Source organism: Ranitomeya variabilis, chromosome 4 (assembly GCF_051348905.1).
Source record: "Ranitomeya variabilis isolate aRanVar5 chromosome 4, aRanVar5.hap1, whole genome shotgun sequence".
NCBI lineage: Eukaryota > Metazoa > Chordata > Amphibia > Anura > Dendrobatidae > Ranitomeya > Ranitomeya variabilis.
This window is the reverse complement of record NC_135235.1, coordinates 582,099,798-582,120,683: the sequence shown is the minus strand read 5'-3', so window position 1 is coordinate 582,120,683 and position 20,886 is coordinate 582,099,798. Positions and strand designations below refer to the sequence as shown.

Genomic DNA, 20,886 nt, shown 5'->3' with positions numbered 1-20,886 from the left:
ATTCTCAGCAGGGTCCCTGATCGCTGCTGCGTGTCAGACACAGCGATATCGTATGGATATCGCTGGAACGTCACAGATCGTACCGTCGTAGCGATCAAAGTGCCACTGTGAGACGGTACCCTAACTCTAATTCCAACCCTAACCCTAAGGGTATGTGCCCACGTTGCGGATTCGTGTGAGATTTTTCTGCACGATTTTTGAAAAATCTGCAGGTAAAAGGCACTGCGTTTTACCTGCAGATTTACAGCAGATTTCCAGTGTTTTTTTTTGTGCGGATTTCACCTGCGGATTCCTATTGAGGAACAGGTGTAAAACGCTGTGGAATCCGCACAAAGAATTGACATGCTGCAGAAAATACAACGCAGCGTTTCTGCACGGAATTTTCCGCACCATGGGCACAGCGGATTTGGTTTTCCATAGGTGTACATGGTACTGTAAACCTGATGGAAAACTGCAACGAATTCGCAGCGGCCAATCCGCTGCGGTTCCGCAGCCAAATCCGCTGCGGATCCGCAGCCAAATCCGCTGCGGATCCGCAGCCAAATCCGCTGCGGATCCGCGGCCAATCCGCTGCGGATCCGCGGCCAATCCGCTGCGGATCCACAGCCAAATCCGCACATGCCATAACCCTAACCCTACCCGTAACCCTAACCCTACCCCTAACCCTACCCCTAGTTCTAACCCTAACCCTACTGGAAAACGAAAAAAAAAAAAAAAAAAATATTTTCTTTATTTTATTATTCTCCCTACCTATGGGGGTGATAAAGGGGGGGGGGGGGGTAATTATTATTTTTTTTATTTTGATCGCTGTGATAGAACCTACCACAGCGATCAAAATGTACTTGTAAGGAATCTGCCGGCCGGCAGATTCGGCGGGCGCACTGAGCATGCGCCCGCCATTTTCCAAGATGGCGGCGCCCAGCGAGGAGACGTCCGGACACCGGGAGGATCGGTAAGTATGAAGGGGTGGGGGGGGTGGATCGGAGCACAGGGGGGGTGATCGGAGCACAGGGGGGGTGATCGGACCACAGGGGGGAGCGGACAGGAGGACGGGGGAGCCGGCAGGCGGACGGAGGGGACCGGACCCCATAACGGAGCACTGGGGGGGCGATCGGTGGCGTGGGGGGGGGTCACTTCAGGTTTTCCAGCCATGGCCGATGATATTGCAGCATCGGCCATGGCTGGATTGTAATATTTCACCAGTTTTTTAGGTGAAATATTACAAATCGCTCTGATTGGCAGTTTCACTTTCAACAGCCAATCAGAGCGATCGTAGCCATGGGGGGGTGAAGCCACCCCCCCTGGGCTGAAGCACCACTCCCCCTGTCTCTGCAGATCGGGTAAAATGAGAGTTAACCCCTTCACCCGATCTGCAGGGACGCGATCATTCCATGACGCATACGCTGCGTCATAGGTCGCATTGGCACCGACTTTCATGACGCAGCGTATGCGTCAAAGGTCGTGAAGGGGTTAAAAAGGTGGTACAGTTGTGCTCAAAAGTTTACATACCCCAGCAGAATTTTTGCTTTCTTGGCCTTTTTTCAGAGAATATGAATGATGACACCAAAACTTTTTCTTCACTCATGGTTAGTGGTTAGGTGAAGCCATTTATTGTCAAACTACTATGTTTTCTCTTTTTAAATCATAACGACATCCCAAAACATTCAAACCCATAAACCACTTTATTAGTGTAGTTGTTCAGTCATTGACCGCTGATACACCTTTTAACTGCGGCAGTTAAGGATATCTATTCCTCAGTGCCACTTTTTGACCCCTTCCCGACCTTTGACGCCACGTAGGCGTCATGAAAGTCGGTGCCAATCCGACCTGTGACGCCTATGTGGCGTCATGGAGGGATCGCGTCCCTGCAGATCGGGTGAAAGGGTTAACTCCAATTTCACCCGATCTGCAGGGACAGGGGAAGTGGTACTTCAGCCCAGGGGGGGTGGCTTCACCCCCCCGTGGCTACGATCGCTCTGATTGGCTGTTGAAAGTGAAACAGACAATCAGAGCGATTTGTAATATTTCACCTATGAAAATGGTGAAATATTACAATCCAGCCATGGCCGATACTGCAGTATCATCGGCCATGGCTGGAAACCCTGATCTGCCCCACCGCCACCGATCTGCTCCCCAGTCCTCCTTTCTGCCCCGTACTGTGGTCCGCTCCCCTTCGTCCTCCTGTCCGCTCCCCCGTCCTCCTGTCCGCTCCCCCCGTGCTTCGATCCACCCCCCCTCCGTGCTCCGATCCCCCCCCGTGCTCCGATCTCCCCCCCCCCCCCCGTGCTCCGATCAAACCCCCCCCCGTGCTCCGATCTCCCCCCCTCATAGTTACCGAGCCTCGCGGTGTCCGTCCGTCTTTTTCATGGGCGCCGCCATCTTCCAAAATGGCGGGCACATGCGCAGTGCGCCCGCCGAATCGGCCGGCCGGCAGATTCGTTCCAGGTACATTTTGATCACTGTGATAGGTTTTATCACAGTGATCAAAATAAAAAAAATAGTAAATGAACCCCCCCTTTATCACCCCCATAGGTAGGGACAATAATAAAATAAAGAAAATATATATTTTTTTTCTTCCCCCACTAGGGTTAGGGCTAGGGTTAGAATTAGGGTTAGAATTAGGGTTAGAACTAGAGTTAGGGTTAGATTAGGCTATGTGCACACATGGTGCGGATTTGGCTGCGGATCCGCAGCCGATTGGCCGCTGCGAATTCGTAGCAGTTTTCCATCAGGTTTACAGTACCATGTAAACCTATGGGAAACCAAATCCGCTGTGCCCATGGTGCAGAAAATATCGCGCGGAAACGCTGTGCTGTATTTTCCGCAGCATGTCAATTCTTTGTGCGGATTCCGTTTTACACCTGTTCCTCAATAGGAATCCGCAGGTGAAATCCGCACAAAAAAACACTGGAAACCCACGGTAAATCCGCAGGTAAAACGCAGTGCCTTTTACCTGCGGATTTTTCAAAAATGTTGCGGAAAAATCTCACACGAATCCGCAATGTGGACACATTGCCTTAGGGTTAGGGTTGGAATTAGAGTTAGGGTTAGAATTAGGGCTAGGGTTGGAAATAGGGTTAAGATTAGGCTTGTGGTTAGGGTTAGGGGTGTGTTGGGGTTAGGGGTGTGTTGGGGTTAGGGTTGTGGTTAGGGGTGTGTTGGGGTTAGGGTTATATCTAGAGTTGGGATTAGGGTTTGGGGTGTGTTGGGGTTAGTGTTGGAGTTAGAATTGAGGGGTTTCCACTGTTTAGGCACATCAGGAGTCTCCAAACGCAACATGGCGCCACCATTGATTCCAGCCAATCTTGCGTTCAAAAAGTCAAATGGTGCTCCCTCCCTTCCGAGCCCCGACGTGCGCCCAAACAGTGATTTACCCCCACATATGGGGTACCAGCATACTCAGGACAAACTGGGCAACAATTATTGTGGTCCAATGTCTCATGTTACCCTTGCGAAAATAAAAAATTGCTGGCTAAAACATAATTTTAGAGGAATGAAAAATTATTTTTTTATTTTCACGGCTCTGCATTATAAACTTCTGTGAAGCACTTGGGGGTTCAAACTGCTCACCACACATCTAGATAAGTTCCTTGGGGGGTCTAGTTTCCAAAATGGGGTCACTTGTGGGGGGTTTCTACTGCTTAGGCACATCAGGGGATCTGCAAACGTAACATGATGCCCGCAGACCATTCCATCAAAAGTCTGCATTTCAAAATGTCACTGCTTCCCTTCCGAACCCCGACGTGTGCCCAAACATTGGTTTACCCCCACATATGGGGTACCAGCGTACTCAAGACAAACTGGGCAACAATTATTGTGGTCCAATTTCTCATGTTACCCTTGCGAAAATAAAAAATTACTTGCTAAAACATAATTTTTGAGGAATGAAAAATGATTTTGTATTTTCAAGGCTCTGCGTTGTAAACTTCTGTGAAGCACTTGGGGGTTCAAAGTGCTCACCACATATCTAGATAAGTTCCTAGGGGGGTCTAGTTTCCAAAATGGGGTCACTTGTGGGGGGTTTCTACTGCTTAGGCACATCAGGGGCTCTGCAAACGTAACATGATGCCCGCAGACCATTCCATCAAAGTCTGCATTCCAAAACGTCACTACTTCCCTTCCGAGCCCCGACGTGTGCCCAAACAGTGGTTCCCCCCCACATATGGGTTATCGGCGTACTCAGGACAAACTGGACAACAACTTTTCGGGTCCAATTTCTCCTGTTACTCTTGTGAAAATAAAAAATTGCGGGCTAAAAAATAATTTTTGAGGAAAGAAAAATGATTTTTTATTTTCACGGCTCTGCTTTATAAACTTCTGTGAAGCACTTGGGAGTTCAAAGTGCTCACCGCACATCTAGATTAGTTCCATGGGAGGTCTAGTTTCCAAAATGGGGTCACATGTCGGGGAGCTCAAATGTTTAGGCACACAGGGGCTCTCCAAACGCGACATGGTGTCCGCTAACGATTGGAGCTAATTTTTCATTCAAAAAGTCAAATGGCGCTCCTTCCCTTCCGAGCCCTGCCGTGTGCCCAAACAGTGGTTTACCCCCCACATGTGAGGTATCGATGTACTCAGGAGAATTTGCCAAATAAATTTTAGGATCCATTTTATCCTGTTGCCCATGTGGAAATGAACAAATCGAGGCTAAAAGAAATTTTTTGTGAAAAAAAAGTACTTTTTCATTTTTACGGATCAATTTGTGAAGCACCTGGGGGTTCAAAGTGCTCACTATGCATCTAGATAAGTTCCTTGGGGGGTCTAGTTTCCAAAATGGGGTCACTTGTGGGGGAGCTCCAATGTTTAGGCACACAGGGGCTCTCCAAACGTGACATGGTGTCCGCTAAAGATTGGAACCAATTTTTCATTGAAATAGTCAAATGGCGCTCCTTCTCTTCCGAGCCCTGTTGTGCACCCAAACAGTGGTCCCCCCTCCACATATGGGGTATCGGCGTACTCAGGATAAATTGTACAATAACTTTTGGGGTCCAGTTTCTCTTTTTACCCTTGGGAAAATAAAAAAAATGTTGCTAAAAGATCATTTTTGTGGCTAAACAGTTAAATGTTCATTTTTTTCCTTCCATGTTGCTTCTGCTGCTGTGAAGCACCTGAAGGGTTAATAAACTTCTTGAATGTGGTTTTGAGTACCTTGAGGGGTGCAGTTTTTAGAATGGTGTCACTTTTGGGTATTTTCAGCCATATAGACCCCTCAAACTGACTTCAAATGTGAGGTGGTCCCTAAAAAAAATGGTTTTGTAAATTTCGTTGTAAAAATGAGAAATCGCTGGTCAAATTTTAACCCTTATAACTTATAAAAAAAAAATTTGCTTCCAAAATTGTGCTGATCTAAAGTAGACATGTGGGTAATATTATTTGTTAACTATTTTGTGTCACATAACTCTCTCGTTTAATAGAATAAAAATTAAAAATTTGAAAATTGCGAAATTTTCAAAATTTTAGCCAAGTTTCCATTTTTTTCACAAATAATTTTTGCGTTTATCGACCTAAATTTACCACTAACATGAAGCCCAATATGTCACGAAAAAACATTCTCAGAACCGCTAGGATCCGTTGAAGCGTTCCTGAGTTATTACCTCATAAAGGGACACTGGTCAGAATTGCAAAAAACGGCCAGGTCATTAAGGTCAAAATAGGCTGGGTCATGAAGGGGTTAATGGTTCTGTGAAGTAAGGGTATAGCGCCACCAGCGTTGGAAATCGGAAAATCTCCGAGGTCTCTGCTACAGAGGGTAGCTGAGACTCCGGAGAACATAATTTGGGTCGGTTTTTACCATCCCCTGTCTCGTGATTGCTGTTATTCACTGAATAACGGTGATCAGAAAAAAAAAGTCCAGTTTTCCATTCATTTCTCTGTCCTCTGATATGATCTAGCATACCAGAGGAGACAGAAACGGGGTCCCCCGAGCCCCTCTGGCACATCCGCCATCCCCGGATCCTCCTGCTCCGTCCCCCAGCCTTCCATGTCATACCCAGCAACAATAGGAGATTTTTCCTATTGGTTCATTTTGATCACTGTGATAGACCCTCACAGTGATCAAAATATAAAAAAATAGGACATCAAACCCTCTTTTTCACCCCCTTAGTTAGATACAAATAATAAAATATATTTTTTTTATTTTTTTTTTCCATTCTTTGCAGTTAGGGTTAAAGTTGGGTTAGGGTTGTGGTACGGGTTAGGGATGGGGTAAGGGCTGTGTTAGGGATGGAGTTAAAATTAGGGGTTTCCACTGTTTAGGCACAACAGGGGCTCTCCAAACACAACATGGTGCCCACCATCAATTCCAGCCAATTTTGTGTTCAAAAGTCAAACGTTGCTCCCTCCCTTCTGAGCCCGGCCATGCGCCCAAACAGTGGCTTTCCCGCACAGACGGGGTATCGGCGTACACAGGAGAAACTGCACAACAAATTTTCTGGTCCATTTTCTTCTGATACCCTTGTGAAAATGAAGAAAAGGTTGGGTCTAAAGTACATTTTTTTTCTGAATAAAGTTAAATGTTAAATTATTCCTTCCACATTGCTTTAGTTATTGTGAAGCACCTGAAGGGTTAATAAACTTCTTGAATGTGGTTTTGAGCACCTTGAGGTGTGCAGTTTTTAGAATGGTGTCACTATTGGGTATTTTCTGTCATATTGACCCCTCAAACTCACTTCAAATGTAAGGCGGTCCCTAAAAAAAAAAATGATTTTTTAAATTTTGTTGTAAAAATGAGAAATCGCTGGTTAATTTTTAACCCTTACCAAAATCAAATCCTAACCAAAAAAAATTGTTTCCAAAATTTTGCTGATGTAAAGTAGACATGTGGGAAGTGTTATTTATTAACTATTTTATGTGACATGACTCTCAGATTTCAGGACACAAAAATTAAGTTTGAAAATTGCAAAATTTAAAAAAATTTTGCCAAAATTTCTGTATTTTTCACAAATAAATGCAAGTTATATTGAAGAAATTTTACCACTTACAACAATTACAATATGTCACGAAAAAGCAGTCTCCGAATCAATGAGATATGTTGAAGCGTTCCAGAGCTATAACCTCATAAAGTGACAGAGCCAATTTTTACAATTCTGACCTCTAAGGGGTTAAAATGAGGAAGTGACTGTGGCATTTACATCCAGTTTCTGTTTGGCACTTTTCTTACAGTTCTTGAAATGCAGCCCGCAGAATAAACAATGGAGGTTTGCTTTCTGGTTACCATAGACCTGGTCAGGGTGATTACCTGTATATAAGAAATATTAATATATAGATATAAGATATAATAATATTAAAGGGAACCAGCGAATACATGCTGCACTATCCTGTGGCAGCATGTATCATACACTGGACTGGCTGATTGGTTTTATCCAGGTATGTTTCACTCTGAAACTGTCATGATCTGCATAGTTTGTGGGATTAGGTAGTTCAGAGGTTAATCTGGACGGCCTCCCTATGGGATTCTGGGAGGCTTCTTATAGCCTCATTGTGGGGTCATTCCTAGTGGCTTATACTCTGACCCTTGGCTGAGTGTGTGTGACCCTGTTGTGCCTGTGTCTGTGCTTTGTGCCTGTGCTACTTTATGTTTGTCTGGTTCTGATCTGGTTCTGTCCCCTTTAAGAGTTCTGCCTGTCCCTCTTGTACTGCGCTGCTATCTCCGTGTTTGACTCCTTGCTTACGTTCTGACTATTCTCTGCTAGCCCCTTCTGTACCGCGCCGCCCTCTCCTTGTATGACCCCCGCCTGTCTGACCTGAGTTCCCCTCTCCTCTACTTCAGGGTCCCTGTAGAATCCTGCACTCATCTCCAGCAGCAGGACGCTAAGCCCTGCCCCCTGTGGTCACATGATCGCAGGTCCTTCTGTTTTCTGCCATCCTCAGCATGCTGCTCAGATCCCGTCTGCCTGAGCTTTCCCTGCGGTATCTGACCTTGGGATCTCCCGCAGTGTGGGTGAGTCACCCTGCTGAGCCGTGGCAGTGCGTCGGTGCTGACAGGATCCTGATAGAAACACAGCAGGGTATCAGCCAGCATGTATCTACTATCAAGAGTCACTTTTATGTGTCCCTGGATGTAACCATAGCAACCCCGAATGAAACCCTCCATTCTTTACACTGCAGACTGAATTAACAAAACTGAAACCTGGGCAAAATGAAAATATGATTTATGTTACAAAGTGACTTATTTTATATTATTTTATGACTGGTCAGCTTTAGGTCTGAATAATGAATTGACCCTTTTAAAAATAAATAGTATATATTAGAAAGTAAAAAATAAAGCAGCACAGACATATACTATTTGGGTGCAATGCAGCCCAGGTATTTACCAAACCTTCAATATATGTCCAGAGATTAGAGGCAGCACACCTTTCAAGTGAAAAAAGCTTCTTATTTAATGGCCCAACATGGTGACGTTTCGGTTCCTTGAGAAAGGTTCTCACTAAGGAACCAAAACGTCACCATGTTGGGTCGTTAAATAAGAAGCTTTTTTCACTTGAAAGATGTGCTACCACCAATCTCTGGATATTCCATGCCAGTATGTCTATTGGAGCCACCTATGACCCTCCATGTTAATATTCTTATTCACCTAGCACCTGCTATGACCTGCCATTCCACATTACTATTGTTATTCACATCGTGCCAGCTATGACCTACCCCTCCATATTACTTATCTTATTGACTTGGTGCCCGCTATGACCTTCCCCTCCACATTACTAATCTTATTCACTTGGCGCCAGCTATGACCTGCCCCTCCACACTACTAATCTTATTCACTTGGCGTCAGCTATGACCTGCCCCTCCACATTACTAATCTTATTCACCTGGTGCCAGCTATGACCTGCCCCTCCACATTACTAATCTTATTCACTTGGCGCCAGCTATGACCTGCTCCTCCACATTACTAATCTTATTCACCTGGTGCCAGCTATGACCTGCTCCTCCACATTACTAATCTTATTCACCTGGTGCCAGCTATGACCTGCTCCTCCACATTACTAATCTTACTCACCTGGTGCCAGCTATGACCTGCTCCTCCACATTACTAATCTTACTCACCTGGTGCCAGCTATGACCTGCTCCTCCACATTACTAATCTTATTCACCTGGTGCCAGCTATGACCTGCCCCTCCACATTACTAATCTTATTCACTTGGTGCCAGCTATGACCTGCCCCTCCACATTACTAATCTTATTCACCTGGTGCCAGCTATGACCTGCTCCTCCACATTACTAATCTTACTCACCTGGTGCCAGCTATGACCTGCTCCTCCACATTACTAATCTTACTCACCTGGTGCCAGCTATGACCTGCTCCTCCACATTACTAATCTTATTCACCTGGTGCCAGCTATGACCTGCCCCTCCACATTACTAATCTTATTCACTTGGTGCCAGCTATGACCTGCTCCTCCACATTACTAATCTTATTCACCTGGTGCCAGCTATGACCTGCTCCTCCACATTACTAATCTTACTCACCTGGTGCCAGCTATGACCTGCTCCTCCACATTACTAATCTTATTCACTTGGCGCCAGCCATGACCTTCCCCTCCACATTACTAATCTTATTTACTTGGTGCCAGCTATGACCTGCTCCTCCACATTACTAATCTTATTCACCTGGTGCCAGCTATGACCTGCTCCTCCACATTACTAATCTTACTCACCTGGTGCCAGCTATGACCTGCTCCTCCACATTACTAATCTTACTCACCTGGTGCCAGCTATGACCTGCTCCTCCACATTACTAATCTTATTCACCTGGTGCCAGCTATGACCTGCCCCTCCACATTACTAATCTTATTCACTTGGTGCCAGCTATGACCTGCTCCTCCACATTACTAATCTTATTCACCTGGTGCCAGCTATGACCTGCTCCTCCACATTACTAATCTTACTCACCTGGTGCCAGCTATGACCTGCTCCTCCACATTACTAATCTTATTCACTTGGCGCCAGCCATGACCTTCCCCTCCACATTACTAATCTTATTTACTTGGTGCCAGCTATGACCTGCTCCTCCACATTACTAATCTTATTCACCTGGTGCCAGCTATGACCTGCTCCTCCACATTACTAATCTTAAGGCCCCGTCTCACTAAGCGATTTACCAACGATCACGACCAGCGATATGACCTGGCCGTGATCGTTGGTAAGTCGCTGTGTGGTCGCTGGGGAGCTGTCACACAGACAGCTCTCCCCAGCGACCAACGATCAGGGGAACGACTTCGGCATCGTTGAAACTGTCTTCAACGATGCCGAAGTCCCCCTGCAGCACCCGGGTAACCAGGGTAAACATCGGGTTACTAAGCGCAGGGCCGCGCTTAGTAACCCGATGTTTACCCTGGTTACCAAAAAAAACAAACAGTACATACTCGCCTTTCGGTGTCCAGGTCCCTTGCCGTCTGCTTCCTGCTCTGACTGAGATCCGGCCGTACAGTGAGAGCAGAGCGCAGCGGTGACGTCACTGCTGTGCTCTCACTTCTCACTGTACGGCCGGGAGTCAGTGAGAGCAGGAAGCAGACGGCGAGGAACCTGACGGACATCAGAAGGCGAGTATGTACTGTTTGTTTTTTTTTACATTTACGCTGGTAACCAGGGTAAACATCGGGTTACTAAGCGCGGCCCTGCGCTTAGTAACCCGATGTTTACCCTGGTTACCAGTGAAGACATCGCTGGATCGGTGTCACACACACCGATTCAGCAATGTCAGCGGGGCCTCAACGACCAAAAAAAGGTCCAGGCCATTCCGACACGACCAGCGATCTCGCAGCAGGGGCCTGATCGCTGGTACGTGTCACACATAGCGAGATCGCTATGGAGGTCGCTGTTGCGTCACAAAACTTGTGACTCAGCAGCGATCTCGCTAGCGATCTCGCTATGTGAGACGGGGCCTTTACTCACCTGGTGCCAGCTATGACCTGCTCCTCCACATTACTAATCTTATTCACTTGGCGCCAGCCATGACCTTCCCCTCCACATTACTAATCTTATTTACTTGGTGCCAGCTATGACCTTCCCCTCCACATTACTAATCTTATTCACCTGGTGCCAGCTATGACCTTCCCCTCCACATTACTAATCTTATTCACCTGGCGCCAGCTATGACCTTCCCCTCCACATTACTAATCTTATTCACCTGGCGCCAGCTATGACCTTCCCCTCCACATTACTAATCTTATTCACCTGGTGCCAGCTATGACCTTCCCCTCCACATTACTAATCTTATTCACCTGGCGCCAGCTATGACCTTCCCCTCCACATTACTAATCTTATTCACTTGGCGCCAGCTATGAACTGCCCCTCCACATTACTAATCTTACTCACCTGGCGCCAGCTATGACCTTCCCCTCCACATTACTAATCTTATTCACTTGGCGCCAGCTATGTCCTGCCCGTCCACATTAATATTCAGCGCCAGTTATGACCAGCCCTCACAAACTACTGTTGCTATTCACCAGCGATGCGATGCTTCTTCACTTATTTCTCCCATTCACCTGGAACCCAACTCTGTCCTGCCTCTTCTATAATTAACACCTGTTATTTTTATTTTTTTTATTCTTTAGGTTTTTACCAGTTTATTAGACCCCACCATAAGAAAGAGTTTGATTCGGCGTGCAAGGAGTTAACAGGAATTGGGTGTGGATACAAACCAGAGCACAGTATTCCGCGGGACGAGCGTGAAAAGGGTCAGATTTTATATTTTTTTTAAATTTATTTTTCTGAGTATTATAGCATCATATCTCCTTCAGTGTTGTGAATTTCCTTGTTTATGGTGCCTGCAGCACAAGCTACATCTGACTGCAAAGTGACCTTCTCCGAGAGCTCATCTGAACACCTGAACCATGGAGGGGGGCACTTAAGCTCTGAAGCACTGAAAGGTATGCATGTGAGGTCACAGCTTGGAGCAATAGTCATCTTATGTACTGGAATTTGTTAAGAGGGTTTTACAATACTACTGATCCTGAGGGGAGCTGTTCAGGTGCAGCAACTCTTCTTATTTAGATTTTAGGGATGGGGTATCCAGTGGCCCCACAAGTAAATATAGCAGATCCTAGTGATATGTGAACATTTAGTGTTGTGGGGTTCTCTGACAATAAGCAGATCTCAATCTGTTTCTTCTGCTGTGGTTCCCAGTGATCAGCTGTATCTTGTGGGGAATGTTTGTTCAGTTTTTCTGCAGCGCCACCACAGGGGAAATAAAGCATTACACTGTGCCAATTAAAATCAATGTGTGTATTACAGGGCAGGTCTTTCCGAGCAGTGATTCTCTTTGTAGCCATGCTCCACTTTGGCCAAGCGATAAATGTTGTGAATTGAGCGGCGCCTTAAGTAACCCAGAATTATTTATTAGGCTGTATGAAAATCAGTTTTCAGATATGGATATTCCCCTTAAATTGGTCATAAATGACTCTGGTACTAGCCTGTATACAGTAATAGATATCATTCTGCATCGGCTAAAACCAAGATTCCTGACATCCATAATTAGAAGGCCCTTCAAAAGGAGAAAAATGTGGTGCAACACGAGGTATAAGTAAGTATATATGCAGTGGACTGCAGACGACCAGTGGGGAGTTTCTCCAATGGAATTCCAACAGTGGACGAAAATGGAAACAATCCAGGAAATTGGCAATTCCACCACAATGAAAGAGCGGCAAAGTGGTCTTCCTCCTGGGAATTCAGATGAATTATTTTAAACCAGTTAAAAACACAATACAATGTGCTTCTGCTGAGAACAGCCTTCCTCAGGTTTCTACACCAATAGATACCTGAAGAAGGCTGTTCTCAGTCAAAAAGCATTGTGTGTGTTTTTAACTGGTTTTAAATAATTCATCTGAATTCTCAGGAGGAAGACCACTTTGCCGCTCTTTCATTGTGGTGGAAGTGCCAATTTCCTGGATTGTTTACAAAACTCCTGCTGTGTAATTGTTAAGGCCATGTTCACACAGTGCGTTTTTTACCGCGGAACCGCAGCGGTTTTGCCGCTGCGGTTCCGCAGCTTTTTTCCATGCAGGGTACAGTACAATGTACCCTATGGAAAACAGGAACCGCTGTGCACACGATCCTGAATTTCCAAAAAAAAGCCGCGCTGAATAGCTGCGGGAAAAAAGAAGGAGCATGTCACTTCTTTGTCCGAAACAGCAGCGGTTCTGCACCCATACACCTCCATTGTGAGGTCAAACCCGCAGTAAAACCCGCAGATCAAAAATATATCTGCGGGTTTTATTGCGGTTTGTGGTGCAGAACCGCTGCAGCAGGAAGTGCGGGGAAGCGGCCGGAAGTGCGTGGGCGGAAGTGCTTGGGCGGAGAGACATGGAGGCGTACCGTCGCATGGGGATCGTGTCGGCCGTTTGATTGATTTGGTATGTGTGTGTGTGTGTGTATGTCCCCATGCGACGCTAGTGCCACCATTGTGCTAAGTCGCCGTATGGGACTACTACTCCCATCCGGTATTAGGATGGGAGAGTTGTCCCTGTGTCCGGCGACTTAGGGTACCGTCACACATTGAAATTTTCATCGCTGCGACGGCACGATTCGTGACGTCGCAGCGTCGTATAATCATCGCTCCAACGTCGTAGACTGCGGTCACACGTTGCAATCACGGCGCTGGAGCGATGCCGAGGTCCCCGGGTAACCAGGGTAAACATCGGGTAACTAAGCGCAGGGCCGCGCTTAGTAACCCGATGTTTACCCTGGTTACCAGCGTAAACGTAAAAAAACAAACAGTACATACTCACCCGTCGGTGTCCTTCAGGTCCCTTGCCGTCTGCTTCCTGCTCTGAGTGCAGCCGTACAGTGAGAGCAGATCGCAGCACCGCTGTGATCTGCTCTCACTTTCCGGCCGGCACTCAGAGCAGGAAGCAGACGGCAAGGGACCTGAAGTACACCGACGGGTGAGTATGTACTGTTTGTTTTTTTACGTTTACGCTTGTAACCAGGGTAAACATCGGGTTACTAAGCGCGGCCCTGCGCTTAGTTACCCGATGTTTACCCTGGTTACAAGCGAAGACATCGCTGGATCGCTGTCACACACAACGATCCAGCGATGTCAGCGGGTGATCAAGCGACGAAAGAAAGTTCCAAACGATCTGCTACGACGTACGATTCTCAGCAGGGTGTCTGATCGCAGTAGCGTGTCAGACACAGCGATATCGTAACGATATCGCTAGAACGTCACGAATCGTAACGTCGTAGCGATGGAAATTTCAATGTGTGACGGTACCCTTAGCACAGTTGTAAAGTTACACAAAACACACACAATACACATACATGACACACAGTACATACAACATATAACACAGAGTATATACTCACCAACAGCACACTGGTAGGCGAAGCCCTCGATCCCCTAGATAAAATCCCAAAACAAAAAATCAAATTCATACTCCCTGTCCGCAGAATCCATAAAACGAGTGTCCCACGCCGATCGGCTGCTCTCCGGCGATACACTGCCAGGAGCGAAGCTCCTAGCAGTGTATCGCGTACTGTTCCGGAGTTCAATGGCTCTGGCGTCTCGGTTAACGGCAGTACAGCTGCGTTGAACTTTCCCACGCAGCACTGCCGTTAAGCGAGAGTGCCGGGGTCAATGACCACCGGTAAACTCGCTCGCGCATGCGCAGTGACACACCGACAGGAACTATGGCTCCTGTCAGTGTGTTATACGTTATATATATGTGTGATACGTGGCACTGAAATACGTGATACGTGGCACTGAAATACGTGATACGTGGCACTTAAATACGTGATACGTGGCACTTAAATACGTGGCACTGAAATACGTGGCACTGAAATACGTGATACGTGGCACTTAAATACGTGATACGTGGCACTTAAATACGTGATACGTGGCACTTAAATACGTGATACGTGGCACTTAAATACGTGATACGTGGCACTTAAATACGTGATACGTGGCACTTAAATACGTGATACGTGGCACTGAAATACGTGATACGTGGCACTTAAATACGTGGCACTGAAATACGTGGCACTGAAATACGTGATACGTGGCACTTAAATACGTGATACGTGGCACTTAAATACGTGATACGTGGCACTTAAATACGTGATACGTGGCACTTAAATACGTGATACGTGGCACTTAAATACGTGATACGTGGCACTTAAATACGTGATACGTGGCACTTAAATACGTGGCACTGAAATACGTGGCACTGAAATACGTGATACGCGGCACTTAAATACGTGATACGTGGCACTTAAATACGTGATACGTGGCACTTAAATACGTGATACGTGGCACTTAAATACGTGATACGTGGCACTTAAATACATGATACGTGGCACTTAAATACGTGGCACTTAAATACGTGATACGTGGCACTTAAATACGTGATACGTGGCACTTAAATACGTGGCACTGAAATACGTGATACGTGGCACTGAAATACGTGATACGTGGCACTGAAATACGTGATACGTGGCACTTAAATACGTGATACGTGGCACTGAAATACGTGATACGTGGCACTGAAATACGTGATACGTGGCACTTAAATACGTGGCACTTAAATACGTGATACGTGGCACTGAAATACGTGATACGTGGCACTTAAATACGTGGCAGTTAAATACGTGGCAGTTAAATACGTGGCAGTTAAATACGTGGCACTGAAATACGTGGCACTGAAATACGTGATACGTGGCACTTAAATACGTGGCAGTTAAATACGTGGCACTGAAATACGTGGCACTGAAATACGTGGCACTGAAATACGTGGCACTGAAATACGTGGCACTTAAATACGTGGCACTTAAATACGTGGCACTTAGGCTATGTTCACATTTGCGTTGTGCGCCGCAGCGTCGGCGCCGCAACACACAACGCAAACAAAAACGCAGCAAAACGCATGCACAACGCTGCGTTTTGCGCCGCATGCGTCCTTTTTTTGATTGATTTTGGACGCAGCAAAAATGCAACTTGCTGCGTCCTCTGCGCCCGGATGCTTGCGCTGCAGTGACGCATGCGGCGCAAAACGCAAGTGCGACGCATGTCCATGCGCCCCCATGTTAAATATAGGGGCGCATGACGCATGCAGCGACGCTGCGGCGCAGACCGCAAATGTGAACGTAGACTTAAATAGCTGGATAGAGCTGGATCCGCGGGCTGTGATCTGGCCTACGCTCAGCACTCTGCGGAGCGCTGTCATTCAAAACACGTCCACTCATTTTGGTGTTTAGTCCCAAAATGGAGGATGGAAGAAGAAAAGGGTTGGACAAGGAAATGACATCATTTCTTTTTTTTTTTCCCCCACTGCAGTTAAAGCTTTATTTGTGTCAAACACAGACAATCTGCAGAGAAAAATGCATCAAAAACCGCATCAAAAACGCACCAAAAACGCACCTGCGTTTTCTGCCAAGAGCTGCGGTTTTAGTCCTAAAAAAAAAGGATTGAAATCAGGAACGTGTGAACATACCCTAAATCCTCTGTACTATAATGTAATATAATATGTTGGCGCTATAGATATAGGGTCATTCCATGTCAAGTGAACCAATGATTTTTACCACTATATTTTTAATTCTTTTGAGATTTTGTTATTTGGTAATAGTGTGTCAGAGAATGCAAAATGTGAAGAAAAAAAAATTCTAGATATTTTTTTTAAATTTTTTATTGATTTTCAAAGTTCGGAAAAACTGCGAATTTCGGTGTTGCCTGCCTTTACATTTCTCCCCATAACTCAGGCTAGAAAAGAGATAGAGAAACAAAATAAACACCATTCTACTCAGAACTGTACAGGCTTTCACCAGATATGTCACAAGAGTATCTTTAATAATATTTTACCTATGCGAACGCAAGCGCAAAACTTTAAAACGCATTTCCGAAAAAACGTTTAATTTAAAAATTTCAAAAACTGCACATGTGCCTGCTATGCGCCTAGACACTTCTGCACCAAAATACAAGCTGGGATCGTGGTGGGATCATATTTTAAAAAATAAAACTATTACACTGTCAGTTCAAAAATCTTGATCTCAGATCTGTTCAGCCTGTGGTCTAACAGTGTGGGGTCTAGATTTACCAAATAATCCATGATTGCTAGATATTACTGTATTATTTTATGATGTTAGAGCTTAGAAGCAGGAGAGGACAGAGGAGAAAGCTTTGTTAGGGCTGAGGATGACCAGGGGTAGAAGGTGACTGCAGAGCAGATGACCGGCCGGCAGCTCGGGCCTCCAGAGGCCGTATTCACACCAAATCTTATCACCCAGGAGAGGTAACTCCTCAAATGGAGGGAGAAAAATATTCTTAACATCCAGTTCATGTATTGTACAAACCAGGACTACAAAGAGGAGGAGGAGAGTTTGTGAAAACATCAGTTACAGGAAGCAGAACCCATCACAGGGACTCAGCAATACCACACTGTCATCTCATGTAGTGGAAATAAAGACAGTGACGTCCATGAAGTGGTAGAAGGCGGCACAAGATCGGCAATGGATGACACAACTGGCTATTTGACCTGTGAATATGATCGGTGCTGGCGGCTACTGGACTCTCCAAAGATTGTGAAAATGAAGACGTAGAAGTGACTTTTCTGCACCTTCTGGTCCAGCGCCGTCCTTTGTGTATCCAAGAAAACCAGACATTGTAAAAGTGAACAAAAATCAGATATAACTCAGGTGGAGCCGAGCACCATGACAGGCCGTCCATGCTCTGACACAAAAGGAGACGGCCATTGCTAGTTAGCGCTTATGGACAAGATGACATTTCACCCACTAGAAGGGACACATTGATGATAACAGGCCAGTGTAAAAACCTACTATTAATTGTTTGATTAGTTCATATTTTATAGAACGAGGATTTAACTACTGGACTATTCTTCTTAAACACTTCAGAAATGACATGTTTAGTGATATAGTAGAAAAAAAAATGTTCCATGTATAAATAGGTGGTAAAAATATTGGTTCTTTTAATCTTGTTTTTAACATATAATTAGGATCAGACTGTATTTAGAAAATCACATTTGAGGATATGATCACGTTTTTTCTTTTGGCTTGTTCAATGCATTCAGGTTGAAAATGCTGAGCAAGTTGTTATGATGATTAAGATGTATTTATTCTGGCACTTCGGTATTTGTTTGTTGCGTTTCTTTATTGTTACATATAAATGTTGAATGCAATAAGTTGTAATTTGAAAAGAAAAAGGGAAGAAACTCACACAAACAAAAAATCAGATGATTCAAGGCTTAAAAAAAATACAAATGTGATAGGTCCCAAGTTGAATCCCTGTACAAATATAAACAAGGACACGAGTAACACACATGCATGTTTTCACAATTTTAAAACATACGTTTTTTTCAGAATTGCGCATCAAAATGTTTAATTTTATTTCACCAAAACAAAATATAAAGAAACATAGTCTTGTGACATATCAAATGAAAGCTGGTACCGTTCTGAGAAAAATGATGCCTCTCCCACCTCTTTATCTTAATTCTAGCCCGAGATATGATAAAAAATGTAAAGCCATACCAGGCCAAAATCTGCGCTTTTTTAAAACTTTAAAACTCTGTAAAAAATTAACTGATGAAGGAAAAAATTCTAAACTTTTAATTTGTAATTAACTAAAGTTGTACTTCATAAAATCAAAAAATAAAAAAAATCTAAAGACGTCAGGTAAAAAAAATATTCATATTTGGATCACTTGATATGGAATGACCGTATTATAAATACAGGATGAGCCCCCACATAGCTCTCTATAAACAGTGTGAGCTTTTACATAGCCATCTAAAATACATCATGAGCCCCCACATAGCCTCTAAAATAATGAGTGAGCCCCATATAGCCTCTATATACAGTATAAGCTCCCACATAGCCTCCTTTATACAGTTTGAGCCCGCACATAACCTCTTATATACAGTATAAGCTCCCACATAGCCCCCTATTAACATGTAAACATACCATACACAAATGAAAGAAAACAACACATTCTCACCTTGCTCCCGTTCCCCTGGTGTGCACTGAGTATCAGCAGTAGCATTGCAATGTAATGACATCAGCGTGTCTGCTGTCTCACATGATGTTTGGTGGAAGAAGGAGCCGCCTGCTTTGTCTTCCACAATTGTATTCACTGCTATCCACATGCTGTGGATAGCGGTGGCAGAGGGCATGGTGCAGCCACTGTTGTCAACCCCTCAGCTGTCTCAGGGGTAGTCTCATTCACTTTTTTTTACACTTATGGATTTACTCGGCTTCAATTTTCTTAGTCCCAGCAGCAAAAAACAGGTATAATCTAATCTATTAATAGATCTTTAAAAGGAACCCGCTATGTTGTACATTAATTACCATTTGTGGACCGTATCATAGAGAGGGAGAAGCTAAGCATAATAATACACAAGGTTGCTGGCAAAGATTCAGTATTACTAATATTTTATGCATTGAAATCGCTGCTGTTTGTCTGATATAGGAGTCTAGTGGGTGGTCCTACTAGTAATTGACACTGAATAGGACCGCCCACTGGACTCGTACGCATACAAACATCATGGATTTCAAGTAATAAAATGCAAATTGGATCATCTCCCGTGCTCTGTTAAATTTTCCCCGCAGATCAGATACACGTTTCAACATCACAGGTTCACTTTAAAGAACAGTGATAGTTGGGGGAATGCAGTGTGCTCTTTTCATTATGTTTATCTGTGACAGCGGCTCCTGCAGGGCGTCTAACTGCGTGTTTGTGCGTATCTGTCAGGTTTGCTTTTAGATGTTAGCTCATTGTGTCTGAGGTGTATTACGTGAAAAGGCTGTGTCATGTTGACCTTTATCTCCTGTACTATACGGCGATCAGCTATGCTACCGTTATAATGAGAATTATTTGTAATCTGCCAGATAACACTAGTGGAAAGACAATGGAGATCTGCCAGATAGTTGTAGTGGAAATATAAAATCTGCCAAATAACAGTAGAGATGTGCCAGATAATGGTGAAAAAAATAATAGGTTTAATGGGCATAGGGCTCTGCTAAATCATAGTCGAGGAAAAACAACATGGAACCAAGAGGGATCTACCAGATAATAATAGTCAAAGAATAGTAACACCTTTTGGGATAGAATATATTTATATCAATGTAAGTGAAATATGATATTTAAAATAGAAAAATATATAGAATAAAACCACCTGGTGTACTAAAAAACAATTGAGTAAATAATTACTCACAAAGTGCAAGAAACCAACTCTATGGAAAACCATAAAAGTTCCCAGACAATAGAGATAATAGTATTAAAAATGTCTTTATTGATACAAATGACAGCAGTGTAATAATTAAAAAGATTAAAAAGTGTGCACACAATAGAATTAAATTTCAACCAGACTGAAAATAGGATGGGATAAAGTAATATATATTACGACCGAAAAAGGTATAGCTTATTGGACCAAAGGTATGTCATAAGGGAATGTGCGCACATTACCTGGACCAGATTGACCTTAAAGGTATATCCCCCCCATATATATACTTTCCCCTCTTGTATACCTTGGCATATTCCTGTTCACTTTATATCTTAATGACACAGTTTTTTTTCCTGGTTTTAACCGAATTTGTGACTACTACTTGCGTTGCATTGTATTCCTATACTGTATGGAAAATGATTGATTAGGTTGGCACCTTTGTATGTGATTTTTTTTTTTTTTTGCACAATTTGCACATTTTTTTACATTTATATATTTTTATATTTTTTATACTCTTATAGCACTCTTTTTTTACTGCCCATCCTATTTAAGGCAGTATTGCTGCATATGTTTTATTCCCTTATGATATACCTTTGGTCCAATAAGCTATACTATATATATATCTATATATATAATTGTCTAAGGGTTTTTCCGTCTGTCTGTCTGTCTGTCTTTCTGTCTTTCTGTCTGTCTGTCTGTCCTGGAAATCCCAGCATGGCGACGATGA

The 20,886-nt window shown here is 44.3% G+C and overlaps 1 protein-coding gene across 3 annotated transcripts in view; it reads left to right on the top strand.

The window, feature by feature from the left end:
- RTEL1 (regulator of telomere elongation helicase 1) overlaps window positions 1–20,886 on the top strand; it is a 147,676-nt gene that overhangs the window by 85,923 nt on the left and 40,867 nt on the right. For 2 of the 3 annotated variants that reach the window (XM_077253002.1, XM_077253003.1), the window contains exons 29-30: window positions 11,553–11,675; window positions 11,772–11,867. The exons of the other annotated variant lie outside the window; for it this stretch is intronic. In XM_077253002.1, coding sequence (XP_077109117.1) covers window positions 11,553–11,675; window positions 11,772–11,867 — 219 coding nt within the window. The remainder of the gene's footprint in view (window positions 1–11,552; window positions 11,676–11,771; window positions 11,868–20,886) is intronic. 3 annotated transcript variants of the gene reach the window in all.